Here is a 25,894-nt window from a genome sequence, read left to right as displayed (position 1 = left end):
GTTTTTCATACAAGGCTTCATTGTTTTTGGTTATTTAATGCCAGCACACACAACAAATAGACATTTAAGTATTTTTGCACTAAATTTATCTGACTGTTTGGGGCGTTCACACATTCGCATGGCCAGAGATAAGATTTATGACAAAGCACCTGCGGTGCTCCGTGCCACAATGGAAGAGACCACGATGAACTGAACTGAAATGCACAAAAAAATAAAGTCCATTTTCATATGTGCATTTTTCATTTGTGGCATAGTATTATACGACTGACACGAATCATATCTTCGACATTTAGGTGGCACATTATCAGAGAGATGCAAACGCTTTCTGCTTGACAGTTACTAGGAAATTTTTATGAAATAAATTATGTTCTTTAAAATCGCTCCACATTAAACAATACAATAAATAAATTAAATAAATAAAGGCAGCATCCCAAAATTTTCAATTTATTTTGATTTATCGTAGCAATTGGGTAGAATCAATTTAGAGTAGAGATCAAATTTAGCTCATAACTCCTCTATGAAAATATCTACGCCATGGAATATTTTCAGTAGAAGGGACAATTATAAAATAACATTTAATTGTTTAATTTCAATTTTTCAAAGATGTGTTAGATTAGGTTCTCAAATAGAGGACAAAGTAAATTGGTTCGAATCGAAAACAAAATCAACAACATGTTTTGTGCTTGCAGCCCTCTTTTCGAAAAAATTGCTCTTTTTAGGTGAAAACATCATACGTCCATCATACCTCGTTTACTGTTCAATGCCGCCCACGATACTTTTCATCCAAGAGCTGTCAAAATTATCCCAGCACATCTTAGATTCAGCTACGGGCTGTACATATTTTTGGCACTTTGGAGCTATTTTTATCAAGAGTCTTAATATCAAAGAAACGCCTTTTTCGCAGCCATTAACATTTCATTTTAATTTTTTTCTTTTCTTTACTTATGATGAGCTTCATCAAGCGTGGAGGCATTTAATTTAATGTCTTACCGAAATCATTTTAAGCTTGTTGCAAATTCTCATTTATTTTGGTAAAAGTGCAGGATGTGTCCATTTATCACCTTTTCGGTTGGCACCATTTGCAGATTCTTTATGTTTATATTGCAATTTGCAGAAAATAGCAACAGTGGGCGACAGCAAAACTAGAATACAATACGAATGCAAGTAGTATATGAAAATTTATTTGCAATGCGATTCGCAAATTTATTCAACTTTTCGCATATTTCACTACAATAAACTTGAGCAATTTCAACTTCTTTGGCAACGTTTTCGTTGCGCTGCTTTCTTTACTGAATTTATAACAAAAAGTTTTACATTTTACAAATCATTTTTAACACCTGCGGCAGGTTAAAGTTCAGCCAACGAAAAAACTTTGTGAATTAGAAGCCAAGGCAACATTTTCATATTTATTTCACGCTCAGCGGACATTCCATTTAAAATGAGTTAAGCCGTTAATGGCACAATAATGGAGAAAACAAAATGCCAAAAGCACAAATTCAGCAAGCGTTAAGTCTGATGTCAGCCAGAGATACACGTGGGTTAACAGAACACAATAAATGCGTTCAGGAAAACATAATGCGACCACGACCACACACACCCAATCACAGTTCAGGGAGCAACACATGTCTAACTTGGCCCAGATGTGGTCCAGCGCAAGATGCTGACCACAAATGACAAGATTTATGGCCAAGTAATCGACACTGTCAGGCCATAAATCTGAGCATCGGTTCGAATGTCAAAAGAGCCCGTCTAAAAGGTGCAAGTAAAAGTCAACCAGCAGTAACCAAACCCAGATTAAAGTCGAATTTGAATCAAGCTCTAGCTTTAATTAAAAAAGGCAAAGTATCTAACTGAAAGTTAACATTTAAATGCTTTATTTATATAACTAGCTGGTATTTACTGGCCTTGCCAAGTCCCATATCTTTGCTCCATATTTCATCAATTTTCTCCCAATTTCCCGCCCGCAAACATAATAGAATTATGTTCCATTTTGGATAGATTTTTGAAAATGTAATTTGGAATTCATATTTTCTGCCCATTTTCGTCCCGTGAAAGAAACCATTCGTTCAGACAGGACAAGCAGTTTTATATATATTTAGATATACATATATCTTTGTTAGGATATCTTAAGTTATTGCAATATTTCTGGAAGCAAAGCTTCAATTTAAAAAAGGTTGTTACTGCACATTCTTTTCACATATGTAGCACAGATAAACACATTTTGAATGTCATCAGCAAAGTTATAATGCCTTTATTGAGAAGAGAAAAATATAACATATAAAAAAATTAAATTAAGCTTATTAAAAACTTTCTGCCAAACTGTTCAAATAAAAACACGAATATTAAAAAAAAAATTTGGCAACTAAAAAAATCATAAAACAGAAAGTTTTATGCAAAAATATTGCGGAATAAGCTCTGTAAGCTCTGAAAAATCTCAAGCAGAATTGCAAACAATTTACTAAAAACAAAAAGGACGAGAAAAAATTCGGCAACATTACTGAAATGAGATGAAAAGTTGCATCAAACTCATTTGGTCAGTTTTTAATGGATTGTTCAATGTGCACTTTTCACGCTTTTTAATTAAATGTGTTAAGAGTAAAGTTTGCACTCAGTTTGGCCAAAAGCCGCCTACAGCCACGACCCATCCAAACTACTTGCCAAAGACAATTTTTGACAGTTTTAAAGAGTTTCACGCCAGCTTTGCATATTTTTTAAATATGCGGCCCATAAGAAAATTGCAGGAAAAACGAAAAAGGGTGGGGCTTTCTCCTAGTCCATTTAATGTCTACCACTAATAAGTTTTCTAAGGATTTCCACACACATACATACGTTAGACAGCTGAGGCGTACAGAGACCCAAAAGTAGGAAGAGGTAATCAACTTAGCCACATCAGATGGCGCCGGGCAATGTTTGCTTTCAAATTAATTACAACTTGACTATGGACGACCCAAAGTCATTCTAGGACATTATCATCGACATGTGAAATACTTGAAATCCGAGTTGTAATTACCTCTTGGCACCCGCAGACATATAATTAACCTAATGATAACGGGAGGGGGCATCCTTCAGGCTTGATTCTGGTTGCGAATTGTGTTTGGTTGTGTTAATAGCTTCCGGTGTGTGAGAAAATGTGTTCCTAGACCGTTAACGGCAAGTGTAATTGCCAGAACTGTGCCCGACACTTGTAAAATTTGAAACTTCATTTAATTTGCACGACTGAAAGCTAGTCGTTCAACACTTGCTGTTGGGCCAATTCACTCCGAAACAGATTTCAAACGAAAATAAACTTCTGCACGACTTTTTAACAAATAAATGTTTAAAATTGTTGTGCCACATGGTCATAAATTTGAAATATACCCATCATTTGCCCCTGCATTGTATCTAAACAGCAACAAAATTTGTTCAAGGACAGAATTTAAATTTTAGCCCGATTTTCGGGGCTTAAATAGCTTTCAATTGTAAACGCGCACAGCACTTCCACTCTAACCAAGTTTTTAGGGCTTCAGTTGCTAGCTAGTTGCCCAGTTCTGGCAATGACGCTTTATTTTTACGGGCATAATTAAGCATTAGCCAGAAATATGTCACAAAAACGAAAGGAAACCGCGTTACAAATTAATTGGCAAAAAACTTGCAGTACTCATTGCGGCTAAAACGTGGTCGCTGGCCAATGGCTGTGACCTCAAGCATTCCACAATCCCAACCAGTCGGCACCCATTCGTCATCTGCGTATATATATGTGTATATGTATACGATATTAACCTAATGGTTAAGAGGTTGCTTACGGTGTGCGGTGTGAGTTATTAAAATACTGCTGAAAATTACTTCAAGGCAACTATATTGCCTTTGCCTTTGTTATAAGCTGCACATATTTTGCACTTTTATACCTTTGTAGAGGTAGGTAATATAATTTTGCCAAGAAATGTCCGACCCCTCGATGTATATGTATTCCTGAACGGATATATGCCATCACATTTGGCCAAGCTCAACAATCACAAGGGTATTTAATTTTCGGCGTGCCGTTCGTTTTGTTGTTCTTGTTTTCGTCTGGCATTGCCCCAAATGATGAATACGATCAATATTTGACGTCACAAGGCGGTAGACTCTATATAAACAGAGGTATACATGTACATATATTCATGTATGTATGTAAATATATTTTTCCCTCGACGATACTGACCAAATCACATTTTTCGTCATTCAGTAATCACATATTTAAGGCTACTGCTGGAATAAGAATAATAATGGTGATGATGATGATGTTTTTGAAGGCATCGCTGATACTGGCTCGGACGGCATATTACAATTATGTGTCTCTCTCCAGCTGTGCGCCTTTTGATGTCGTCCCCAGATCACATACAGAATGAATGCCAAGTTTAAGTATCTAATTAAAAGCATATCCGGCCAAGCTCTATCCAGTTGATTTATGTAGCATTTATTTTTTGCCAAAATTAGCACAAAAATAAACAAATATTAACTACGGTTGTGTTTACCTTGTTAAAAACACAGTAGTCTATGTTAAAAGAATCACACATATATTTATATATATAAAGGGAAAAAAAATAAAATGTCAGTTGTTTTCAACTTAGTATAAGAGAATAAATAGTTGTATAGAAAAAAATATTTGCTTAATTGAAATTTACAGTAAAATTTTGGTGAAAATTCCTAGCACGTTAAAATGGACCCAGAACAAACCACTCAGGCGATCGGCGAAGCTCATACAGTAGACTTGGACAATGAGCGCTTAGACTGCGAGCATCTTGGTAAGATCAGAAATATGTGAATAATTGGGACATATTTCAACAAAATTTCTTGTAACAGACGAGCTAACCGAAAGGTGGATGGATCCAAATAGACCCTCCTTTATTACGGTGCTGTTGCGCTTCTTCGGCAACATCTTCGGTAAGCAAAACATCGTTGTATGCGGTTAAGATATTTAATAACTCTGATTTGTTATTGCAGTGGATTGCTTCAGAGCCATATTTGCTTAAAAAATCTAAGATGTGTACAGAAATTAAAATGTTGGCAAATAAATATACTAGAAATTGTTAAGTATTGAAATAGTTTATTTGTGGCCCTGTAATTTCACCTGAATCAATGACAAACAATTACGTCGTGTACGGGTGTTTTGCAATGGCAATTGGGAAGATCCATCATAATGTCAAAGGCGTCATTAAGAAAATTTTCTAGATTTTCGGGATTTCGAAATATATCCTTCTCAATTTTTTTGCCGTCCCATATGCTCCATCGTCGCATGCTGGCAATGACGTCACCACAAAAATCACGTTTACATTTCTCTTTTTGTTCAAGAATCTTCTGTATACGCCAGCGTCGCCTCCCTGCAATCGATTTATAAAATTAAAATCCTCTACACAATTATCGATAGATAAAATTTTGGTAAATTCAAAATATACGACAAACCGAGGCTTTGAACAAAACTTGGGTTAGTAGAAGTGGAAGAAGCCGAAGAAACAAAATGTTTGGATTTGAACAGGCAAAAACGTACTTTCAGCCACGTTAAAATGGGACATTTTCAATTTGGCTTCTCGCTGCGATTCGTCATAAGCCTCTATGATTTTATACATTCGCCTGTCCATATCCTTTGTACTGGCCATAATTTCTTCGCAATTGGGCTTACAAGTGCCCTTGTAATTGGGTCCCGAAAACGGCACATTCGTATAATGTTTGGCATTTTTAAAATTCGTTCGTTGCCCCTCCAGTACAGCCTTTCGATTCATGATGCTGGCATGCACGCGTCCGTTATGGAAACGATAGTTCATGCTGATCATCAGCTTTTCCACGCGAGACAAACAGCTGCAAGATCGATCGAAGTCGATGTTTATCCAATATGCGAGTGCTAACCTAACTAGTTACTTACTGTGAGTTGCGTAGCGAGTATACGCCTGGTATGGAATAGGTGCGCAACAGATAATGGAGCTTAAAGGCCACGCAATTGAGCAGATCCTCGGCAGCTGTAGTCTGCATTTTGTGCAGCCCGTTCATATCGTGCACCGTCTGACGCAGCCACCAACCACGGAAAAGCGCTTGTATCTTCGTTGCCGCCTTATTGTAGTGTTGAATCAATACATTTTGTAACTTCTCTTCTATAAACGTCATGTAGTTCCTGCGCACGTAAAAGCCACGCCACCAACGCTGTATGACAATGGCTGCCCAATGGTTTTTCTCAACTGAACGACGAATGTGATATCCGCGCCAGTACTTTTGTATTTTGCGAGAGGCCAAGAATTGAACGTAATCCATGATAAGCAACGGGGTTCTGTGAGTAAAATGCAGTTGGTTATCATGGTGCTGTAAAGAATTTTAACTGGCAGAAGGAAGCATGTCCGACCAATATACTATAAATATTCCTAATCAGGACGGCAATCTAGCCATGTCCCTCTGTACGTCTGTAAGAACACATCGAGTTCAAAAATTACAAAGGCTAGGGACTTAATGAAAAGAAAAGCCTTCTGCGTATACCACCTCTCATCTCATTTCCATAATATCGATTAAATCAGTTAAGCACAACTAGAAAATTACAAGAGCCTTGCGCTTTGGTATATGCATACAGTTGTATGTCATATTTAAGCCCGGAAAATTTAAGGATTTAAGGATCGTACTATAAACAACGAAGCTATGCAAAACTGTAATTGACTTCATGCCAGACACTTACCGCGACAGCATAGAATTCGCTAGCTGATGTCTACTTTCGTTGTCATCTTCTTCATCGTTACTACTGCTGAGTATTTTGAGTAGTATTTTAATTAAATTTGCTGTACAGCTATCTGAACACTTACGGCAACAAAGAATTGGTTGTGTGCGTACAGCGTCGACTAACCTGCTCGGCCCGCTCGCGAAAAAGAGCCATTTTTATAAGTTTAAAACTAATGTATTTTTTGTAACTTAGAATGCACTTGTCTTTGTATGTATTGTCTGTTTCTAATTTTTTTTTATTTTAATTTTGGTCGAACGTTCATGTACGTCTATGGATTTTATGTTACTGATTTATTTCAGCATTTTTCTTCTTTTGATTTTATCAACTCAGGAGTCGAACAGTTTTCAGTATGCTTTGCAAAGATAATCTGTATATGCCATTATATTTGCATAAATCTTTGCAGAATATCACCATTTCCCCTGTCCTGCTCTCTGTCTTTTAAAAGAAATTCTCGTATTTTATTTAGTTACCCGTTGTATCAACATGTTGCGCGCTTATCGCCATCAACTTCTAGGAGCATATTGCAAAATTTACGAGCTTATATATCTTGGAAAACGCTGCGCCTGCGGGTATACCATAATAAATATTCTTTGCCAGCAGCCAGAGTTGCATTAAATTGAATTGTATTTCTGCTGGTCCCAACACGCGACCAGTTGGCCGCTCCCAGTGCCAACCTGGCAATCAATATGGACCACATGCCCGCAGGCGCACAGCTGAGATTTCCCATTTATGATGCCCTTGACACAGTTGCGCCGGCTCTAATTGTGCTAATGCTGACAAATGGCAACTGCCCCACTGCAGGTGGGATGGAGGTCAAGTTGTGCACGGTACTAAGCATTGCAGATGCAGTTGTGGGTGGACCATAAAATTTTTAATTTATTTTGTCAGGCCAAATGCCATTAGATAGATTCACGGTAAAGCGGCTGCTTTAAATGAAAATCAATACGTGTTTAACCTACATTGTCAGGCCGTTCCGGTTTATTTTTTTTGGTCTTCCTGTTACGTTTTCAAAACTCTCAACCCACAATGCTCATTATGCGCCACAAATGAACCACACAATCTCACACACGCAAACAACGGAAATGAGTCGGAAATTCTCATTTATGGCGCCCTTGACGCCATTCGCTATTTCCACTATCCTATCTATTGCCGGACTGCCTCCGACAGCCACCGCATGACTGCCTAGGCAGCTGACAAGTTGGCACTGGTTTCTGTTTCAGATTCTGTTCCCGATTCCGCATCTGATTGCTGCAGCCATGAGATTTATGTGCTCTCGTAATATTGACGATGATGATGCGGCTGTGGCTGGTGCTTCTCCTCTTGTTGATTTTGCGGTCGCTGGTCAATCTCATTGTAAGCATTGTGACTAGAGATGGGCGCGGGCAAACAAGCTTGGGCATCGAAATTTATTTTCGTACGGTCCCAGGCCTGGCCTCAAAAGCACGAAATATAAGGCATGCCAAATACTGGCCAATATCTGAATACCACTGATAATTTTACCCCTATCTAACCCAATAAAAATAGATCGCAATTATTAAATAAAATGCATTGACAAAAAATTGTCCTGTCGGTTTTGACCAACAAAAATGTGGCACTTTTCTGGAGTTCGTGCCGTACCAGGCTTTTTAAAAAAAGTTCTGGTGCAAGTTTCGTGCTCGTGCCGGGCCGAGCCTCGACAATGAGGCCCGCGCCCATCTCTTTCAATGACCCAGTAACTGAAATTGCGAATATGGCCCAGAGCGCGAATACCTTAAATTCGCTAACTTAACAAGATGAGAGATTTTCAGCGCTTTAAGTTACGTTTAAGGAAAAAACATGTTTGACACCAGAACAAAAGAAAAGGCAACCATCAAAAGCAGTCTGTAAAGAGATATATATCAAATTCTATCCAACCAATTTTCCATTTAGCCTTTCAACTGCGACGAGGCACCAAATTTATACAGAAAACGACGCCTAGGGCAAGGTTATTCACCCACGCATCGAAAACTTTTGGGCCATACATTTGCATTAATAGCCACGTACATAAATGGTCTCGAGTCCTTGGTCCCAATGTGTTTGCGGTTTTGCCGTGACCATTGTGCCCTTATAGAATTTTCTGTAAATTAGTTTATACACCTGACTGAGCGCAGTACATACGTATATAGTTTATACAAGTCGCTGTCGGTGTCTGTGTGTCTCTGCGTGTAGGTCATTGCCTTCAGCTTGGGACACATGTTGTTTGATCCCTCGATGCGTAAACTTTATTTAATTGGTTGATTTTTGTTTTAATTAAATTGAATTGGAAATCAATCGGTGCTGCTGCATCAGGTCTAGACTTGCAGGCAGTATGCCTCGTCAACGAATTATTTCGACTATACACCTCACGTAACTTACAATGTTGTGTTGCCCCGTCGACCACTTTAAATTGTGTTGTGTAAATATTGCAACGTTTTGGGTTCACCTCACATTTTATGGCAGCCAGTCCAGGAGGTGACAGGAAAAGGGCCACAACGAGAGCTTGGACGTTTTCACGGGCTACGACCGTTCCTAAATCTAATTTGAAAAGTACTAACCCGCAACGTAGCAATGGCCATATATCAAAAGCGAGCTCTACACACACAACACCCTCCCTCTCTGAGTTTACCGTGCGAATTTACGAGCGACTCTCCCAAAAAATGTTGGCCATAAAATTTGTCTGGGCACATGGGTGACCATATTGTGGATAGCAGTCGGAAGCTGCATCTGAGCTTTCCAGGTGTGCTCGTATTTTGTTGTGTTCTTCAGCCATGTGAACATAAACGTCCAAAGTCAACTGGCGCGTGGGGTGGATAAATTAAAGCGACAGCCACTTGGTGCACCTGTCTTTCGAATTTGTCACCGGCTGCGCTTTTTGATTAATGAACTCGCTTCGGCCGATAATTGATCAGAACTTATTGACAATTTATTGACTAAGAAGTGGTCATAAAGGCAGAAAGTTTAATTTGTAAGCAAATCCTGTGCCTAAGGTCTGTCAGTTTTATTACCGATTATGCACCTAAATGCATCGTATAGATTTTAGCAGACGGTTGGTCAGGCTTTATTCACCAACCAGTCTATCCAATTAGTATACAAATGGTCTTTCCTTCTAAGATCTAAAAAATGATCATGTTTTCATTGGCTTTACTGCCTGTAGACATTAGAAGAAATAATTCAATTTCGTTTACAAATCAACAAGTCAGCACGAACACAACAGACACACTGGAATATCGAGAGTTTCGGATATTGGCAAGTATCTGCACAATGGAATATCTTTTAATTGGCGAGAAAATCAGTATTAGTCGAACCGACGGTCGAGTGCATACCGCAGTAGTTGACTCCAAGCAGGATGAAGTGCAGTCGATTACAGTCGCATGGACCGAGGGCTCAAAGATGATGGGCAAGGAAATACCCTGGAGCTCAATAGTGGCTCTCAATCCACACCTAATGGAGCGCACTCAGGTTAATGACGAACTACTAAAAGTGTCTGAAACACAACTAAATGAAGAAATGTATAGTCTTTCTGATCTGGAAAATATTGAAATAGATTTGAGTTTGGAGGAACGTTGATTTTTTCTGTTGAGATTTAAAAATTGTTATTAAAAAGACAAAGTCCAGTGCTTTCTTTTTGCTTATTAATATTTTTCTACACTGCGACCTACTGCCCTAGACACATCGCACATAATTACACATTATTTGTTTTTGTACTCTTCGTAAAACTTAAATTTATATTAAGCAAAATTGAAATTTGATGAAACGCAGTTGATGATAAAAAAAGTGAAAAATAATGTTTATACTTTCGAGTTTTTCCAGCTATGCTTTTTCACATTGTGGCGCTCTAGTTTCACTTCAAATCGCCCAGGTAAAATAATAAACTTTTTGCCCTTTATATTGGCCATTCTGTAAAAGTAAGCAACTTGCACCGAGTTTTTTTCCCGCTCGGATACAAATTTATGAGCAACCAAAGTGTAATCAAGACTGAAACAATGGAAAAAAAAGAAAACGTGGTGGATTTCTTAACTTGGTTAACTGCTGAAATTCCCTCATCATGTGTAACAAGTAGACGAGGCAGCCAGAAAAGTTGTGAGAAAAACTTTGCTGCAATAAACGTGGTGGGGTGGGCGAAAAAGTATTAAATGCCCTTAAGCATGCATTAAAATGAAATGTTAGTATTTATACATTTTTTGTTATGTACAAAAATCTTATTGCCAGAATTTCCAAGGCATACAAACGATGTCAGGCGCATTATTTGCGTGCGTCTTAGTTCTAAAGCTGGTCATATTGAGAACCGGAAAATATTCCCACATATCATCAAAAAGCTTCTGATAAAGTTCGTTGACCACACGATTTGAGGTGACCACAACGTTCTCGTAATTGCTGCCAGTGCCCAGTTTGGTCCAGTTAAGCGAACCTGTCATCACGTAACCCTTACGCCGCCAAAGGCGACTGTGAACGCGGTGCTCCTCTCTATCAAGTTGTAGAACGCGGTCGTCCCCATCGATAATGCAGAATTTGTGATGCATCATCACATGGACCGGAGAACAACGCGCTGGCATTTCTGCCGCGATCAGACGCTGCACCAGCGAGCCCCGGGCGTAGATCATCTGGGAGTCGGTCACCAACCGTATATTAACGCCTCTTAGCCAGGCAGATGCGATGGCGTAGTAGAACGTGGTATGCGAGAACGTCAAGTGGGCAATGTCAATGGAGACCTTGGCCCTGTTGATGTACATAATGACTCTGTCCACACGGCAGGTCTCGCAGTATTTCTTTGGGCAGTTTGCCGATACATGACGAAATCGACATCTCCGCGGAAGCTCGTTGAAGATAACGGCATCCGTTTCATCTGGCTCACCGTAGATCTGCAGCCATAGCCGGTATAGACTATAGTCAAAGCCATAAAGCAGCTCGACAATTGCCTCTATACTTAATCGCCCCCACTGGAGCTTCAAAAAGCTTATGAATTTGTTTATTATCCAAACACATCTGTAGTAAAAAAACTTTTAAAACAGATCTGAAGGTCTTATCTTATGCAAACTTACAAAACTAAAACCATTTTGAAAGCAGTAGCAAATGGCGAAAACTTTGCTTGACGGCAAAAATCCTCAGAAATTATCGAAAAATGGTGTCTATCGATACACATACTACTTTTGTGAATAATATCTGTTCTGCAATTTATTGCATCGCTAAGATTTACTTGTAAACCCATCAGACTCCCTTAGCATAGTTAAATTTTTTAAAATGGACCAATTTTTATATTAAATCTTATTACACTTTCTTATTTAATAATACATATCAGCTATTTTTAGTATAATAACGAAAATTAGCAGTATTATCAGCAGCTGCACAACTTCAATTGCGTCGTGCAGTAGGTCAACGATTTTAATGTGGTCGACGGTCTGCTGCTCGGGCTCGCATCCCAAATAAATGCATGCATCGTTGCCATTGTATACGATGTGGCCTGAATGGCGCTGTATTTTGATCATATTTGAGTTGCCAGTGATTTCCAGAACTCCAGAGTTCACGATTCGGGGACGCTCTTCAATATCAACTACATCCATTTTGGTAGTAGCTCTCGATTTTGTCCTTGCTTATAAAATTGCTGAACTTCTCAATGAAATTGTTTAAACATCACATCTAATCACTCTTCGATACTCGATACATAATCTAATGACAGGGCTGTATTTTGCAGACTGCAGAGCTGCATGTCAAACTATTGGAACGACAGAATGAAACGCAAAAGAGAGAGAACAGACATTAGATTGATTTTGCAACTTTGGAAACGCATTAACTATCAATTTTCAGAGAATGCGCATAAGTTAGAAGTGCTTACAAAATATTTAGGAAGCAGTGCACTTGCTTTGCGAAAACCTCTTCAAACTTCCAAAGTGTCATCTTTGGTGATGATGATAATGATGATGATGATGATGGCTCTAAACTGCAAGCTGCTGTAGACAATTTCCTGCTTTTCCACTCGTTGGCATTGCTGCTGCAGCCAAATGGTAAAATGTTCCCCAGATGCCGAAAATTGCAACTAATTTCATGCGAAGCCAGAGCCAAATCAGTTGTGCTGTAAACTTTATGCAGACACGCACACACACACACGCACACACATTCACACTTGCAGATCTCATTTCAAAAACTTTAAAATTAGTTAAGTTACGCTCAGCAGATACCAATAAAGCTGCCCCAAATGTGAACAAACAAATTTATCTACTTATGGTTGAAGATACTGTCTCTATATTTCTTACACTCCCTGTCTCTTTCTCTCATTCTCCAGCTCTCTTGCTCAGTGCTTACACTTATATGTTTTTGGCTGGGTTAGGTTTGGTTGAATGTAATTGGATCAACTTTGGTTGCTTTCACGCTTTGATGTGGGCTCGGCATTGCGGCATATCAAAGTTTCTGTTAAACTTGATCAAACTTTCAATCAAATTAGCAGACACGTTGTTCTAGACTTCATACGAAAAACTTGCGAGAAACATTCTCTAATAGATGTTAATTATTTTTAGAAGCGAAGCTTCTTAACTGATTTACTCTTTAAAATACAAAACATTTCATTTAGTAGGTTACTACTTAGGGGCACAAGTGAAAGTACATATTACCAATTTTGCGCAACACAAAAAGCCAAAGGAGCAAAGGACAATTTGTGTCCTTTCGTTCGGTTGGGTATGTGAATGGAAAGGAAAAGCACAAAAAAATCAACTAAATTCAAGCAAGCAGCTTTGGCTTTCACAACAAAATTTCCACGTAAACTTTGCTGTTGTACTCGTTGTTATTTTTTTCGTGTCGGTTGTTAGCCCCTTTGCTTCATTTCGCCTTTAACCTTTTCTTCCTACTCTCGCTTGGTTAGAAGGTTTTAGCCCGACAAAGCGCTGCAGTGGCAAAGAATTTAAGAGCTAGGCTAGCTGTGGACGCTGGAGGGGCCATGCGGCAACTCGAAGCAAAACACTTAAGTTTTAACCCAAATTGTTGCCAACAAAGCGGTTTGTCTAACATTCTTTCGAGAAAATTTTACGAAAAAGTGTTTAGTACCAACAAAATACACACACACCTACAAAAATACACGCACAAAGCAGTTTGCGCCCAAAGAGTAAACATGGCCCCTAACTAAAACCGAGGGAGCAGCCCAGATAAGCAGGGTACAGTAACAATAAGCGCAACAAGAAAAGTGCAGAAACGTAGCTTAACTAGTTATAAGGGGGTTTCAAATTAAGGAATGGTATGGAACAGTGGAAATAAAACACGAATGTAATTATATATAATATAGAAAATATATGTATATTAAAAAGGTAGCTTAACTAGTAAAACAGGGTTCTAAAATTAGTGGTCTGGAGCAGTGACAATGGCAAGAGTAGATTTGAAGACAACATTTCAAGGGGGAACTGATAAATGTTTAAAATTCAAAACTTATCGGAATTAGTGAAAACTTAATCAAGTTTGTAATTGTTATCAGCTGTTATCGTTGTTCCCAGAGTAAATACATAAGTTTAGTATATTTATCCAATATCCATTTCATGAACTAAAAACCACCACTGTAGCCCAACTTTGAGGTTTCCGGATGCGAAAAGCAATTGAAGTGCACTTCGAAACCGCGCATAGAACTTTTCCACTGGCCGAAAATGCAATTGTAATGAATTACTTTGGCCAAATGAGCACTCAAAGTGAAACTTTGAACAGCTTTAAGTAGCCGTGGCTGGGAATTGAAAAGCGAGTTCCAAGTGGAGGAGTCATCGAACTATCCCACTGATAGGTAAACGATTTTAATCCCAAAAATCTGTGCGCACAAAAAACGGGGGAAAAACTGCACACTGCCCGACTAATATCGCGGTCTGGTATTAGTCTAGGACTGTCTGCCTGCCAGCGACATGTTGACCTTAAAAACTTGACGTGTTCAAATGTTGCAAAACAACTCAAGGGCTTTCGACTTGAGCACTTTTTCTGTTCGGTTCGCTTTTGATGGGGCTCTCTCTTTCAACCCCAGGCCTCTCTGTCTAACTGTATCACACACACACGGCTCTCTGTTTGACGCACATGAAGTGCCGCACTTGAAATATGCTTTTGTGCCCCCAGAAATACCATCGGATGGAGAGAGGGGCGAGACGGCGGCAACGACAACGTGTGGTAGGTGTGGAAAATGTGTTTTGACAAGTGTCACTTATGCCTTGCTACTATGAAATATGCAAACCTGTCAGCCTAGTCACCCAGCCGCCCCCTCTTCAATCCAGAGGTGGCTTGTTGTAATTGCAAACTGCACACATGTTGGGATCAGGATGAATTGCATTGAGATGCGGTTATCGAGTGTGCATAAAAAATGAAAGGGGATGTAATTAATTTGCAATAAGCAATGAAAAAATGTGTGTGAAAAGTGCAGTATAAATAGGAGCAGGGAAAGTAGTTGCTATGTCAAAGAGATTTATGAATTCAATATAAAAAAGAAAAAAAAGAAAAAGCCGGATTAAATGGAACGAATCATGTAGGTTAGTACAGAAGAAGAAAAACGATTTAATAGGACTGTATTAATTGAACACTAGTCGAATTCCCTTCCAGTTGCTGAGTTGAATTGGGTATTTAAAACTAATACTTGTACTAGATTTGTCATGTCTTTGGCGCCGTTGCATGTTCCTTATAAATTAAAGTGCCAAGATAAATTACAATTTAATATGCGAACCTTTTGCGTGCTTCAATTTTCAAATAGACACTGAAGCCAGTGACCCTTGGGAATATGCTATAAATATTAGGCCAACGCTTCAAAAGGGACCCCAATGCAAAAGCATATTCAATATATTTTATATAAATTTGAGACCACTAAATTCCCAGGGGCAGTCAAACTGACTCAACTGAAAGCTTAAAACGCGGCATATACGTAATCTGCTATTAATATTTAAGCCACGTTAAAGAACTTTCAGCTGCGTCTTAAAGCGCTAAACAGTCCGTTTGCAATCCTATATCCCGTCCCAGGGTTGGACTCATTTGTCAGCGTTAAAAGTTCTTCGAAACTCCAGTGCCACTGTGGCAATAGGAACCCCTATTAATTAGCATTTAACCGCAATCCAACGCGTTTTATTCGCTCTCCACTGAAATGTTTATTCTATGAATGGGAATTGGCCAAAGGTGTGCTACTTAAAATTAAATATAAACAAACGCACGATTGTTCCAGTGAGCAAACTCCCAAGGTTTCAATTACAATGCAAGTTTGGCAAACAAATTTGAGGGTGAAGTTTCTAATTTTGGCGAACATAAAACTCTATGAAACCTATTCACTACTACGTCTTCAATACGGAGCCCAGCCTTGGTGTAACTATGAGGAGGAATGAATAAATTTCCATTGCCCACTTTTTCAGCACATACTTCGGAATTGCCAAGGAAATGTTGCCAGCATGTGCCACCTATATCGAAACACAGCCTCAACATTCTTGTTGTTCTACCCCAGCTTTGGTTACATTTGCATAATAACACCTTTAGCTCGTAGTTGTTGTCCTCATTGCAACGCAAATGCAATTTGCCGCATAGCTTTCAAGTTTTTCACACCTTTTGCTGTTTCTTTGGCATTTGCAAAGCGTCAATTGGGTCAAATGCGTAAGAATTACGGCAAATTTTTGTACGTTACGTTAGACTAAATACCGTAGGCAACTTTTAACCATAAGCCAGACACTAGGTTTTATTTCTTCTATTTTTCTCTTTGAGCAAATTGCAAATTGCAAATCAAAGGGTCCCCAATTGAGAGCAGGCCTGAAACGCTTAAAAGCAATTACGAATTCCGGCTGTCATTTTGCCGGCGAACCGGAAGTCATTATCATGGCAAACAAAGCGCAACAGAGACGGTGCCCACAGCCAACCACAGCTACAACAACAATAACAAGAACTCAAACACACCATTACATACAACATTTTGCGCCTTTGCGACAACTTGGCTTGGGTCCGGCTTCGAGTACGAGTTTGCCCTCATTATCGAGTTAATTATGTACGTATGTGAGAGAGCTTCTACTGTCTTTGTGTGTGTGTACGTGTGTGTGTGTGTGTGTGTGTGCTTGTAACCAAAGGTAATTACAGCTACGCTTCCATTGTTAGCCAGCTTCGGTAGGTTGTCAATGATGTTCTCTGTTCTCCATCGAGTTTTACACCTTCGCCTCATTGTAATTAATTCGCAAGGCGACTGCCCTAATGATGTGGTTTGGTCTATTTACGGTGATGAATATCTAAGCAAGACTGCACACAAAACCCGCCTTCGAGCCGCCCATCAGATTAAGTACGAAGCATTTGCGAATTCATCAGTCACTATGTCTCTAGGTATATGTACATACATATATACGAGTGTTACAAGGCTTTCTAGACTGCTTAAAAACCATATAAAGTCCAGTTTCATATCGTCTTGAGCTATGTTATATAACGATATAGGAAACGGTAACGACCGCCTCCTGAAAGCACCTTGTTTGAAATGTTATCGAGAAATAATAATATTTAATGGCTTACATTACTTATTAAGCATCCGTCAATCTCGGGTCTGAAGTTAATAATTATTGTAACAACAAATATTTTCAAATTTCTCATTAAGCTTATACGTTTCGAAGCTTGCCAAAATGTTTGTGAAAATTTGCCAACCGTTTGAAGTATTTTAAAACGTACTTACTGACTTTTTCTCTGTCTCTCTGTTTCTCTTGCTCTCTCGCTCTTTTCTTTTTCTCTTTCTCTCAGTTCACACTCGCCATTTGCCGTTCATTATCAAAGACCCAACTCAATGCTTATCCTGAAGGTTAATTACATTTATCCAAACGCAACTGACCCCGCAGGACATTGACTTAATTTCCCCAGCGTTTTTTTTCCACCCCATCTTTTTTCATTCGCTGCCTGCCCTTATTTCAGCCTGCCTCTGTCTGTTTTTCTGTGCGCTTTTTAATTTTTTAATGCCTAAAAAATACAGCAGCAACATTGAGCCAAATGGGTCTGTAAAGAGCTTCGAGCGATTTTGGCGATTTTCAGTATTTTTCCTTGGAATTCTTTTCTGCTTCTCCCTGGTTCTGTTGTGCTCGTTCAAGCGCCTAAATGGTAATTAAAAATTGTTGCATTGCCGCTCGAATGCGTCTGATATTTATGTAGTTTGGCGCTTTTGTTATTTTCTCTTTTTTACTTATTTGATCTCATATTTTTTTTTCGTTTTACTAGCGAAAAATTTAATTTTACTAGCTGACGGTAAAGAGGTTTTCCGATGCAGGTTTTTATGAAATCTCAATTAAATAGAGTATAGAAAAGTCAAAGCAGAGAACACAAGCTACAACGAGTTACAACGTTTTATTAATAAGAAGCACTTCAGCTTAAAACTGGCTTAATGGAAACTACTTAAAGTTTTTAATTGCTGCTGTTCAATGAATATTGCTGAGATGATTAAAAGCAAATAAAATTCTATCTTCAGTTTTTAGTTTAAATTCCATATTTGATCCCAGCTTAAAGCTGCGTCCTATAAAATATGCAATCTTCATCAAATACTCCACAAAAGCAACAGCAAACCGCTTACTTTATTTTCAATATTCGAGATAAAAAAGACTCGCCAGAGGCTAGAGGACGGCCAACTAACCAAACCCTCTCACGTAGAGCTTGACACTTCCGTCTCTGTTGTCGATTTTCTTTTCCAACTAAATTGCCAAAATCGAATGCACTGCCAAATAAATTTTGATTTTGACAGCAATTTTCGAGAAAAATGCCAACTTTTGTGAGGCGTCAGCACGTTTCTGGTGCTGCATTGGATAGAGAGCGGCACGTGCAGGTGGAGGAGCACAAAAGCTGTGTGTCTGATGACGAAGTTGTTAGCGAGCCGCTAACCCGTTTCTCTCGCTGTCGCTGATGTTGATGCCGCTGCCAGTGTTAAATGTTCAGGCCAGTAGCAACCAAAAGTCCGCCACAGCTGCAAGCTGTGCCCTGGCCAGGAGAGACAGGACTAATCCTAATCCTAGTGCACGCAATGGATGGCCACTGGCGCAGTTACAACAGCTGCAAAAGTGGCAACAGCGGCATGGACTGCCGTATTGTGTTATGAAACATGGCACAAAGTTAGGTTCTCTTTTCTATACCCTGTGCATAAAGTGGCTAAAGGGTATCTACAAATGTGTTTGTTGCCAATTTTAAATAAAACAACTAGTCCGATTATGAATTAGGCAAACGTAAGTGTGGGAGGGGGTTTGGTCCGTTCTGGTTCGCAAAAGCATATACCATTTGTGAGTACAGGATAGTTCAAAGCACAGCCAAGGGTGAGTACAAAGCATTCCAACTGGTTTTTGTCTCTGTGCATGTTGCGCTTTCACATATAAACCAACACCAAATCCTGTGCTCTGTCCCTACTGCCTTGATGTGAATGCTCTCTGTGTGGAGTGGTCCATTCAGCTGTTGTAAGCTTAAATATTTAATTTTATTACGTCAGAAGGCGAGCGCAGCGGATTCAAACAGATAAATGCTTACTGAGAAGAGATCAACCCGCAGAACTCAGAGCAGTCCAAAGGGACTTTGAAAAGAATGCGCCTATAAGGATTTATACATGCCCCATTGAAAGCTTCTTTAATTTCGTATATGTGCTGACTGACGAATGCCCTCTACATTGGAAGTCTGCCAGGTGCTTTCAAGCTGCAAGTGGCACTCAGAAGTGAGCAACAGCAAACTGAAAGTTGCCAGCATAATTAGGAACCAGCTAGTATATGTGTAATAGTCAAACGAATTACTAAGCATATTCATTTTGTTGATGCAGCTTAAAGCACTTTAAATACAGTTTACAGAATACTTTACTCACAACTAAATAATCATTAAAACCACTTTCTTTGCAAAGCAATTGCATTCCTACTTTAGATTTTCTTCTATTGAGTTGGCTTTTAAAGGCTTCGCATAAGCCTTAGCTCTAGCTGACATAGCCTCACAGACAGAACAACCACATCCGCAGGATATTGCGAGCTGCTTTTAAACGGCTGATGCCGACATATGTGAAGCATAAAATCTGCTACTCCTGCTCCTACGCGACCTGTCGGATATTTGTTGAATTCAATTAGAGTAGCTGTAAGATGCACAGCAATGGATTGCCCCCAAACGAACCCGAACCCCAACTGCTTGTACTCGTAATTAGTTTTGGTTGTGCAGAGGCAGCCTCTACTCCTTCCATCTCCCCAAATAGAACTCACACGCAAGCCACAGGACACGAAAAATTGCAAATTCGTCTCGATTTTGTTGTACCAAATTCTTTGGGGCGCCGGCAATAATTTCGTCAATGTTATTGTTTGGGTTTCTCTATAAATACGATTTCCAAGTGGGTTAGTATATAACCAACGATATTGATATATGAGCACAAGTCATGCAATGCTGTAAATGATAAACAGCAACGCCTTCAATAAAAGGTACAAAACAATTGAGGGTTGTGCCAGCAATATACACTAGTCGGCATAAATATTTTGACGAAATGAAAGCGATGTGTTTTTGCTTATAACTTTTTATTGGCTTTATAGAACTTAACAATTTTTTTTTCTTTTTTACATCTTGGTCATACAAACTTAAAAATAAAACAAACAAAAATTATTTCATGGAAACCTAAAAATATATGATATAAATTGATTTTCAGCCGTTGGCATAAGTATTTTGACCAGTGATTTTAATAAATGAAATTACAATTTAATCATAAAAAGTCTTCAAAATATAATTTCGATTAATAAAGTGTATAGTCCCCTTTAGCTTCAATCACTTTTTGAAGGCGTTTTGGCACTGAGTCCACTAAAGCTTTGAGGATATCCGTGGTCACCTCGTTCCAAAGGGAAGTAGCCTCGCAAATTGTTTCTTCTTTGCTTTTATGCAAAGAAGCAATTCGCTTCCGCTTTATGAGGGACCACACGTTTTCAATTACATTCAAGTCAGGACTTTGTGGTGGCCAATCGAGAGTATTGGCACCAACATCTTGTAAAAACTTTGTGATCATTCTGCTTTTGTGGCATGGGGCATTACTGTTGCACCGATAAGCTTGTCTCCGGAAGGGAAAGCGTTATCATTCAGCACTGTCAAATATTGCCCTTGGTTCATCAAGCCTTCAATGGCAACGAAGTCACCCAACCCATTGTAAGAAATGCATCCCCAGAACATGAGAGAGCCTCCGCCATGACTCACTGTTTTGCAAACGGGCCTATTTTTTTGTCGTTGTGCCAGTGGCAGCCTTACAAAAATCTTTTGACTTGCTGAATTATACTCGAAGGATCTTTCGTCTGTCCAAAGAACGCTCCTCCAAAACTCTTTTGGCTTATGCTGATGCTTCTTTGCGAAAGCAAATCTTTTCGCCTTGTTTACTTTAGAGATGTACGGTATTTCCTTTGCTCGGTAAGTCTTGATATCTGCTTCCTTTAAACGTCTTCGAACATTACGTTCACTGATTGTTTTATTGGCTTTCTCATTCCATTCATTTGCAGCAGATTGAGGCTTTAAATGAATGTTTTTCTTGAATGCGCGCAGAAGGATTCTGTCTTCAATCGTCGTTGTTTTGCGTTTGGCACCCAATCTTGGCAAGTTGTTAACAGTATTATGTCTTTTGAATTTGAAAAAAATTGTTTTCTGAGTGCATTCTTATCAGCAGAAAGAGAATGCAAAAGATAATCCACAAATAATTTTGCTTGCACATAGCTATAATTACGCTCTTTCGTTTTCTATTCATTTTTGCACCGTTCCATAACGGTACTAATCAAAGTGAACCCCGATAGTGGCAAGTAAGTTTCGTCAAAATAATTATGCCGACTAGTGTATAAGAGAATGAAAGGTGTAGAGCTTCCGTACGATATGAATATTTTAAATAACGAAACTTTGGTGGCTTTATCTATGATTTTTCAACAATACTCAGTTATACATCCTATGTATATTGTATTGCAAATAAGGGAGAAGTCGCTGATTTAAATCCGGCAACAATATTCAAATGGTATATATATTTATGTAATTTATTTATATTCACAATTATTCATAATTATTAATAATTATTTGTTTGTCTGAAACTGACCTCAACCTTCACGTCAAAGATCGCAGACGTGTAAAACAATTGCCCTAAAAAGCCACGGACCCCGAGCCAGCCAAACAAATAATTATTAAATGGAAAGGTCGCCAAATCGAACATTATATATTTATTAATAATTATTTGAGTGGATCTGTATATGTGCCAGGTTGGCGTGTGAGGAATTCGATCAAACTTGAATTTTCAACCTTATTCTTTTCAAAAAAGAATAGAAACATTGACTGCCCAGTCATATATGTTTGGGAACTACATCTTATGATTTGCACTTAAATGACTTACGCATATAACGGCGGAGAACCAGCTGTTAGGTGTTTTTTTTGCTAAATGCAACATATGTTTCTGATTCCGCCCATACAACTTACGACATATTGCATGGTAGTGCCAGTGTTCACCAGCTGTTTCTAAGCCCAATAAGTTGGCACTCGCAATCTGACTGGACCTTACAGTGGCCTCAGGCATTTCAAGGCGGTAAGAGGTGTCTCGTCCGATAGTCAAATAAAAGCTATGGCTAATCAAACAACAATGTACGATTATGAGTATCTTACAGAACAAATCAAAGGTTGTAACTATAATCAACATAAAAAAACTGAAAACTTACTTATAAGCTTTACAGTTAACACCACAGGCAAGTCTGCCTTGGAAGAACATTCCAAGTATACTTTCATGATTGTCATTGCCACTATCACGTGGCTGCTGCTCAGCTGCATAAGTAAGTTATATGCCGAATTATAAAGAGAAACCCACAAAAAAATAGAATCTCATTGCAGGTGCTTTCATTTACTGCTGCAATTACTGGGAGCTGTTTAAACCTTCGTCGAGAAGAGCTGCTACCGAGGAGCAGTCGGACCAATCGGAGCAGTCAGAAATGGAGCAACAGAGCATGCTGCTTACACAGGTCAGTGAGGTGAGCAGCACCTGAGGATTGGGATTATAGCACGAAAGCGCCAGGAAGGTCACAGCAGCGGCAGAACAAAGCAGAAACGAAATAAATAAGCCAGACATGGACTGAACAAAGTAAAAGGAGTGAGCTATACAAGGCAAGAGGAAGAGCAGCAGCTGCCGGCGATCAGCTGCAGAAGAGCAATATGGCGGCGTGCAGCTTCCATTTCCGTTTCCGTAAACTTAATTCCACACACAAACACACACACACAAGCGGAGAGTAAAAAATCAGCATATGCTGCTGTTTTCCTTTCTGTGTTTTCGCCTTTGCGTTTTGCACACTGTTTAGTTTTTCATTTTTCACTTTTTCTCGCTTTTTACGTTTGGCCCAAAAAATATTTTATTACAGCTGCAGCTCAAGTGAAGTGTATATTTTCGGGTTGGTCTTTCGTTCCTTTGCTAGCACTAAAATAGCGTCTTTTATGCAAATTTACAATGCCAGCTGAGAGCGTGGGGGAGCGTGCCGGAGCCAACATGACTTCCGCTACGTAACTGGCTTAATTTGGAGAGGAAAGCGCAGAATAACAAAAATTAAAAGCAACCCGAAAAAGGTACAAATTCAAGAAAGAGCCACAAACAGCAAGGAGTTAAAGTCTTTTTAAGTCTTTTGTGTGAGGTATGAGCTGAGTGAAAGGCTTTAATTCGTTGGGCTCGTTAGAAATTTGTGAAGGGTACTTTTCAATAAGTGTGCTATATTAATATTTAATGCAATGCCAAATTTTCGAATATAATATAGGCTTTTCATGGTGGACATGGTCCATTATCCCTTTTACTTGGGCACGAAAAACTTGTATTTCAGCCTTGACCTGACCAATTATTTTATTTTTGTCCCAGAACATGCCAACCCATCAGTTCAGGCCGTAAAAGCACATGGCTGCTGGCTATGTTTGTGTAATGCCTGAAAGTTGGTCAACTTTTTCTGGCAGCTTTTGTTTAAATTAATAAAACAACAGACAATTTAACGTACTTTGTCGTACAAACAAACTAAAATTAACTAAATTTTCTTAGAGCAACAGCAGCAAAACATTAAGCAAACAGCCGAAAAGTATGCTTTAACTTTGCACATTACATAAATTCACACACACACTCATACAAAAGCTAAGCGAACAAAGGTTGGGTAAAAGAGTGAATGCAGGGACTGAGGAGTGGCACAAACTAGAGAAAGAGCCATAACATTTATCATGACCACTTAAGGATGCTTAAAATACACAAGCAAAGCACGCGTCTAACGTTTAGGGGCGGAGGTCTGGGCTGAGGGAAAGCGGGTGCGTGGGCTGACGTACAAAGTAACCAACAAGCAGCAACAACAATACGCTTTGTTAAATCAATTTGATAAACTGTCAATAATGTGCCATAATTTAATGTGCTCTCTCAAGACACCTACCACCAAACCACCCCAGCCAGGCGGAAACAACCCAGAAGTTGTTTTCAGATTCGTTTTGACTCTTGTCATACGCAATTATGATGAACTTGGGGCTCATCCATATCCTCTGACAACTGCCCTATTAGCACTTTGTAAAGCACAGACAAATTTTTGGTTTGCTGGACAAGCGAAATGTTTGATTTTCAACAGATATCGCCGAGACGGACAAGGAACTTCACTGGAGATAGCGTCGATTTGGGGAAAATGTCATAAAGCAAGAACACATAAGCAGATGGAGCTCAATCGGGAGCAGGATAACAATGGCGAAACTGGTGAGAATGATGACGACAATGATGACAACGACAAGAAAGAGTGAGCAGTGGGCGTGGGTTCGGTTAAGGGGTGCTGAGCTGGGTCTGTGCGTGCGTGCATTGAATCCTTTTGTTCCGTGCGATAGGGGGCTGTTGGAAACGACCTTCATAAAACAAACACGCCGATAATAAGAGTCAGTCGAAATGACGCCCAGCGCCATCGCAGCGGGGTGAGGCGAAAAGGGGCCTGGATACGGTACCTTCGCAAGTGGCAGATGTTATCGAAGGCGGAAGCGCACAGTCGGTGCCAGGCGCCAATTGCCCCTCGCTGCTAATGTGAAGAGTTTAGGGCACTGGAAACTGCGCCTTACAGTTCCCCGGGAGTGCAACTAACTAGGCGATAATCGACATTTGATTTGGTGCGGCAGAAACTTTCATTGGGGACTTGGGTAGTTCGTGAAGGGATTTCCAAAGGGCTTAAGTGAGGCTTTAGATATCGACGAAGGTTCAAAATTCGTGACAAATACAAGCGCACAGACAAAAATCTTTCCACAATTTTTCTTTAATAAAACAATTCAAATTATTTAGCATTCATTTAAGTGCAATAAATTATTTATTTACCTTTTGCATTTGTTTCATTGGTACTTGAAAAATAGTCAAACACGACCGATTTGGTCAACGGAATAATATCAATAATTAAGCAACAGTGTAAATAAATAAATTAAAATGTACATACGCATACACGATTATGTTTTTGCTCCCTAGTAGTACGAGGCAGACAGACTTTTTTATACACACATCACTATAGGAATTAGGGAAAGTTTGAAAGAGTATATTAAACACAGAGTATGAGCAGAAATAAACTTTTTTGTTTGCCAACACAACTTGTTACTTAAATAACTTTAGTCAATGGATATCATTTAATTTGCAGCGCAGCGGTTAGTAAACATGTGTGAACATATTTAAATTTAAATGTATACATATATACATACATATATATATATAAGTACATTCGTATATAAAAATATATATTGATATATATATAAATACTTACCCACAAAAAAAAATTTTTTTACTTGACAGCACCACTACACTTACTACTTATGAAAGCATGAAGACTTTCTAAGCCTAGTAGAATTCAGGAGAATCGGGTAGTATGACACTCATTAAAAATAAGTTTTATTTATATGTGCAGCACAGCGGGAAGAAAGCTCTGTTTTTGGCATAAAAAAATATACATGCACACAAACATATGTGTACCTTGTATATGCATACGCATACACTCGCATATATATGATGAAATATATATTGGCATTAAAATGTATATTTGTAATTGGGTGCACACCTGTAAATTCACATGCTCGGTTATTTTATTGCCATCTATCAGATGACGCCTCGTCCGCCAAAGCCATAGCCACCGTTTCCTCCAATATTAAAAGCGTCGCCTCCTCCATATTTGTATCCGCCTCCTCAACTATTCAAGCCGCCTTGTCCTGCTTTGCTCAAGCTGCCTCCTCCATATTTGAAGGCGTCTCCTCCATAGTCGAAGCCGACTCCTTCAC

At 39.1% G+C, this 25,894-nt stretch overlaps 4 protein-coding genes across 8 annotated transcripts; 2 read left to right on the top strand and 2 right to left on the bottom strand.

Annotated features, from left to right (window-relative positions):
• Nucleotides 1-4,511: 4,511 nt before the first annotated feature.
• LOC135426761 (uncharacterized) lies at nt 4,512-7,000 on the bottom strand. Of its 5 annotated transcripts, XM_064680046.1 has the most exons (6): nt 6,795-6,999; nt 6,671-6,736; nt 5,876-6,274; nt 5,504-5,811; nt 5,087-5,336; nt 4,512-4,993 (listed from the first exon to the last, which is right to left on the bottom strand). In XM_064680046.1, exons 1-5 carry the CDS (start codon nt 6,863-6,865, stop codon nt 5,092-5,094), a joined length of 1,089 nt encoding a protein of 362 aa, XP_064536116.1. In that variant the 5' UTR covers nt 6,866-6,999; the 3' UTR covers nt 4,512-4,993; nt 5,087-5,091. The 5 variants fall into 5 exon arrangements, with proteins under 5 accessions (XP_064536116.1, XP_064536115.1, XP_064536117.1 ...); XM_064680045.1 differs by lacking the exon at nt 4,512-4,993 and having other exon boundaries at nt 5,043-5,336; XM_064680047.1 differs by lacking the exon at nt 4,512-4,993 and having other exon boundaries at nt 5,043-5,336; nt 6,671-6,733; nt 6,795-6,998.
• LOC135426763 (uncharacterized) lies at nt 4,618-5,049 on the top strand. The gene is made up of 3 exons (XM_064680050.1): nt 4,618-4,760; nt 4,819-4,899; nt 4,960-5,049. Exons 1-3 carry the CDS (start codon nt 4,676-4,678, stop codon nt 4,986-4,988), a joined length of 195 nt encoding a protein of 64 aa, XP_064536120.1. The 5' UTR covers nt 4,618-4,675; the 3' UTR covers nt 4,989-5,049.
• Nucleotides 7,001-10,881: 3,881 nt separating the features above from the next.
• LOC135426640 (mitochondrial cardiolipin hydrolase-like) lies at nt 10,882-11,835 on the bottom strand. The gene is made up of 2 exons (XM_064679868.1): nt 11,749-11,835; nt 10,882-11,692 (listed from the first exon to the last, which is right to left on the bottom strand). The coding sequence occupies exons 1-2, from the start codon at nt 11,760-11,762 to the stop codon at nt 10,909-10,911; spliced, it is 798 nt and encodes a 265-aa protein (XP_064535938.1). The 5' UTR covers nt 11,763-11,835; the 3' UTR covers nt 10,882-10,908.
• Nucleotides 11,836-22,123: 10,288 nt separating this feature from the next.
• Nucleotides 22,124-22,912, top strand: LOC135426648 (uncharacterized). Its single transcript, XM_064679875.1, has 3 exons — nt 22,124-22,278; nt 22,333-22,428; nt 22,487-22,912. Exons 1-3 carry the CDS (start codon nt 22,224-22,226, stop codon nt 22,636-22,638), a joined length of 303 nt encoding a protein of 100 aa, XP_064535945.1. The 5' UTR covers nt 22,124-22,223; the 3' UTR covers nt 22,639-22,912.
• The last annotated feature ends 2,982 nt before the right edge of the window (nt 22,913-25,894 follow it).

Source organism: Drosophila montana, unplaced genomic scaffold, assembly GCF_035044405.1.
Source record: "Drosophila montana isolate Dmon_TW-CO22-7 unplaced genomic scaffold, ASM3504440v1 contig_2081_1, whole genome shotgun sequence".
In the NCBI taxonomy this organism is placed as follows: domain Eukaryota; kingdom Metazoa; phylum Arthropoda; class Insecta; order Diptera; family Drosophilidae; genus Drosophila; species Drosophila montana.
This window is presented reverse-complemented; position numbering and strand designations above follow the sequence as displayed.

Coding starts and splice junctions, on each gene's coding strand:
- LOC135426763 (XM_064680050.1), top strand. CDS start 4,676: ATGGACCCAGAACAAACCACTCAGGCGATCGGCGAAGCTCATACAGTA. Junction 4,761..4,818: donor CTTAGACTGCGAGCATCTTG/GTAAGATCAGAA, acceptor TTCTTGTAACAG/ACGAGCTAACCGAAAGGTGG. Junction 4,900..4,959: donor CTTCTTCGGCAACATCTTCG/GTAAGCAAAACA, acceptor TTGTTATTGCAG/TGGATTGCTTCAGAGCCATA.
- LOC135426761 (XM_064680046.1), bottom strand. CDS start 6,865: ATGGCTCTTTTTCGCGAGCGGGCCGAGCAGGTTAGTCGACGCTGTACG. Junction 6,737..6,794: donor ACAACCAATTCTTTGTTGCC/GTAAGTGTTCAG, acceptor CAAAATACTCAG/CAGTAGTAACGATGAAGAAG. Junction 6,275..6,670: donor GCGAATTCTATGCTGTCGCG/GTAAGTGTCTGG, acceptor TTTTACTCACAG/AACCCCGTTGCTTATCATGG.
- LOC135426648 (XM_064679875.1), top strand. CDS start 22,224: ATGGCTAATCAAACAACAATGTACGATTATGAGTATCTTACAGAACAA. Junction 22,279..22,332: donor TCTTACAGAACAAATCAAAG/GTTGTAACTATA, acceptor TAAGCTTTACAG/TTAACACCACAGGCAAGTCT. Junction 22,429..22,486: donor GCTGCTGCTCAGCTGCATAA/GTAAGTTATATG, acceptor ATCTCATTGCAG/GTGCTTTCATTTACTGCTGC.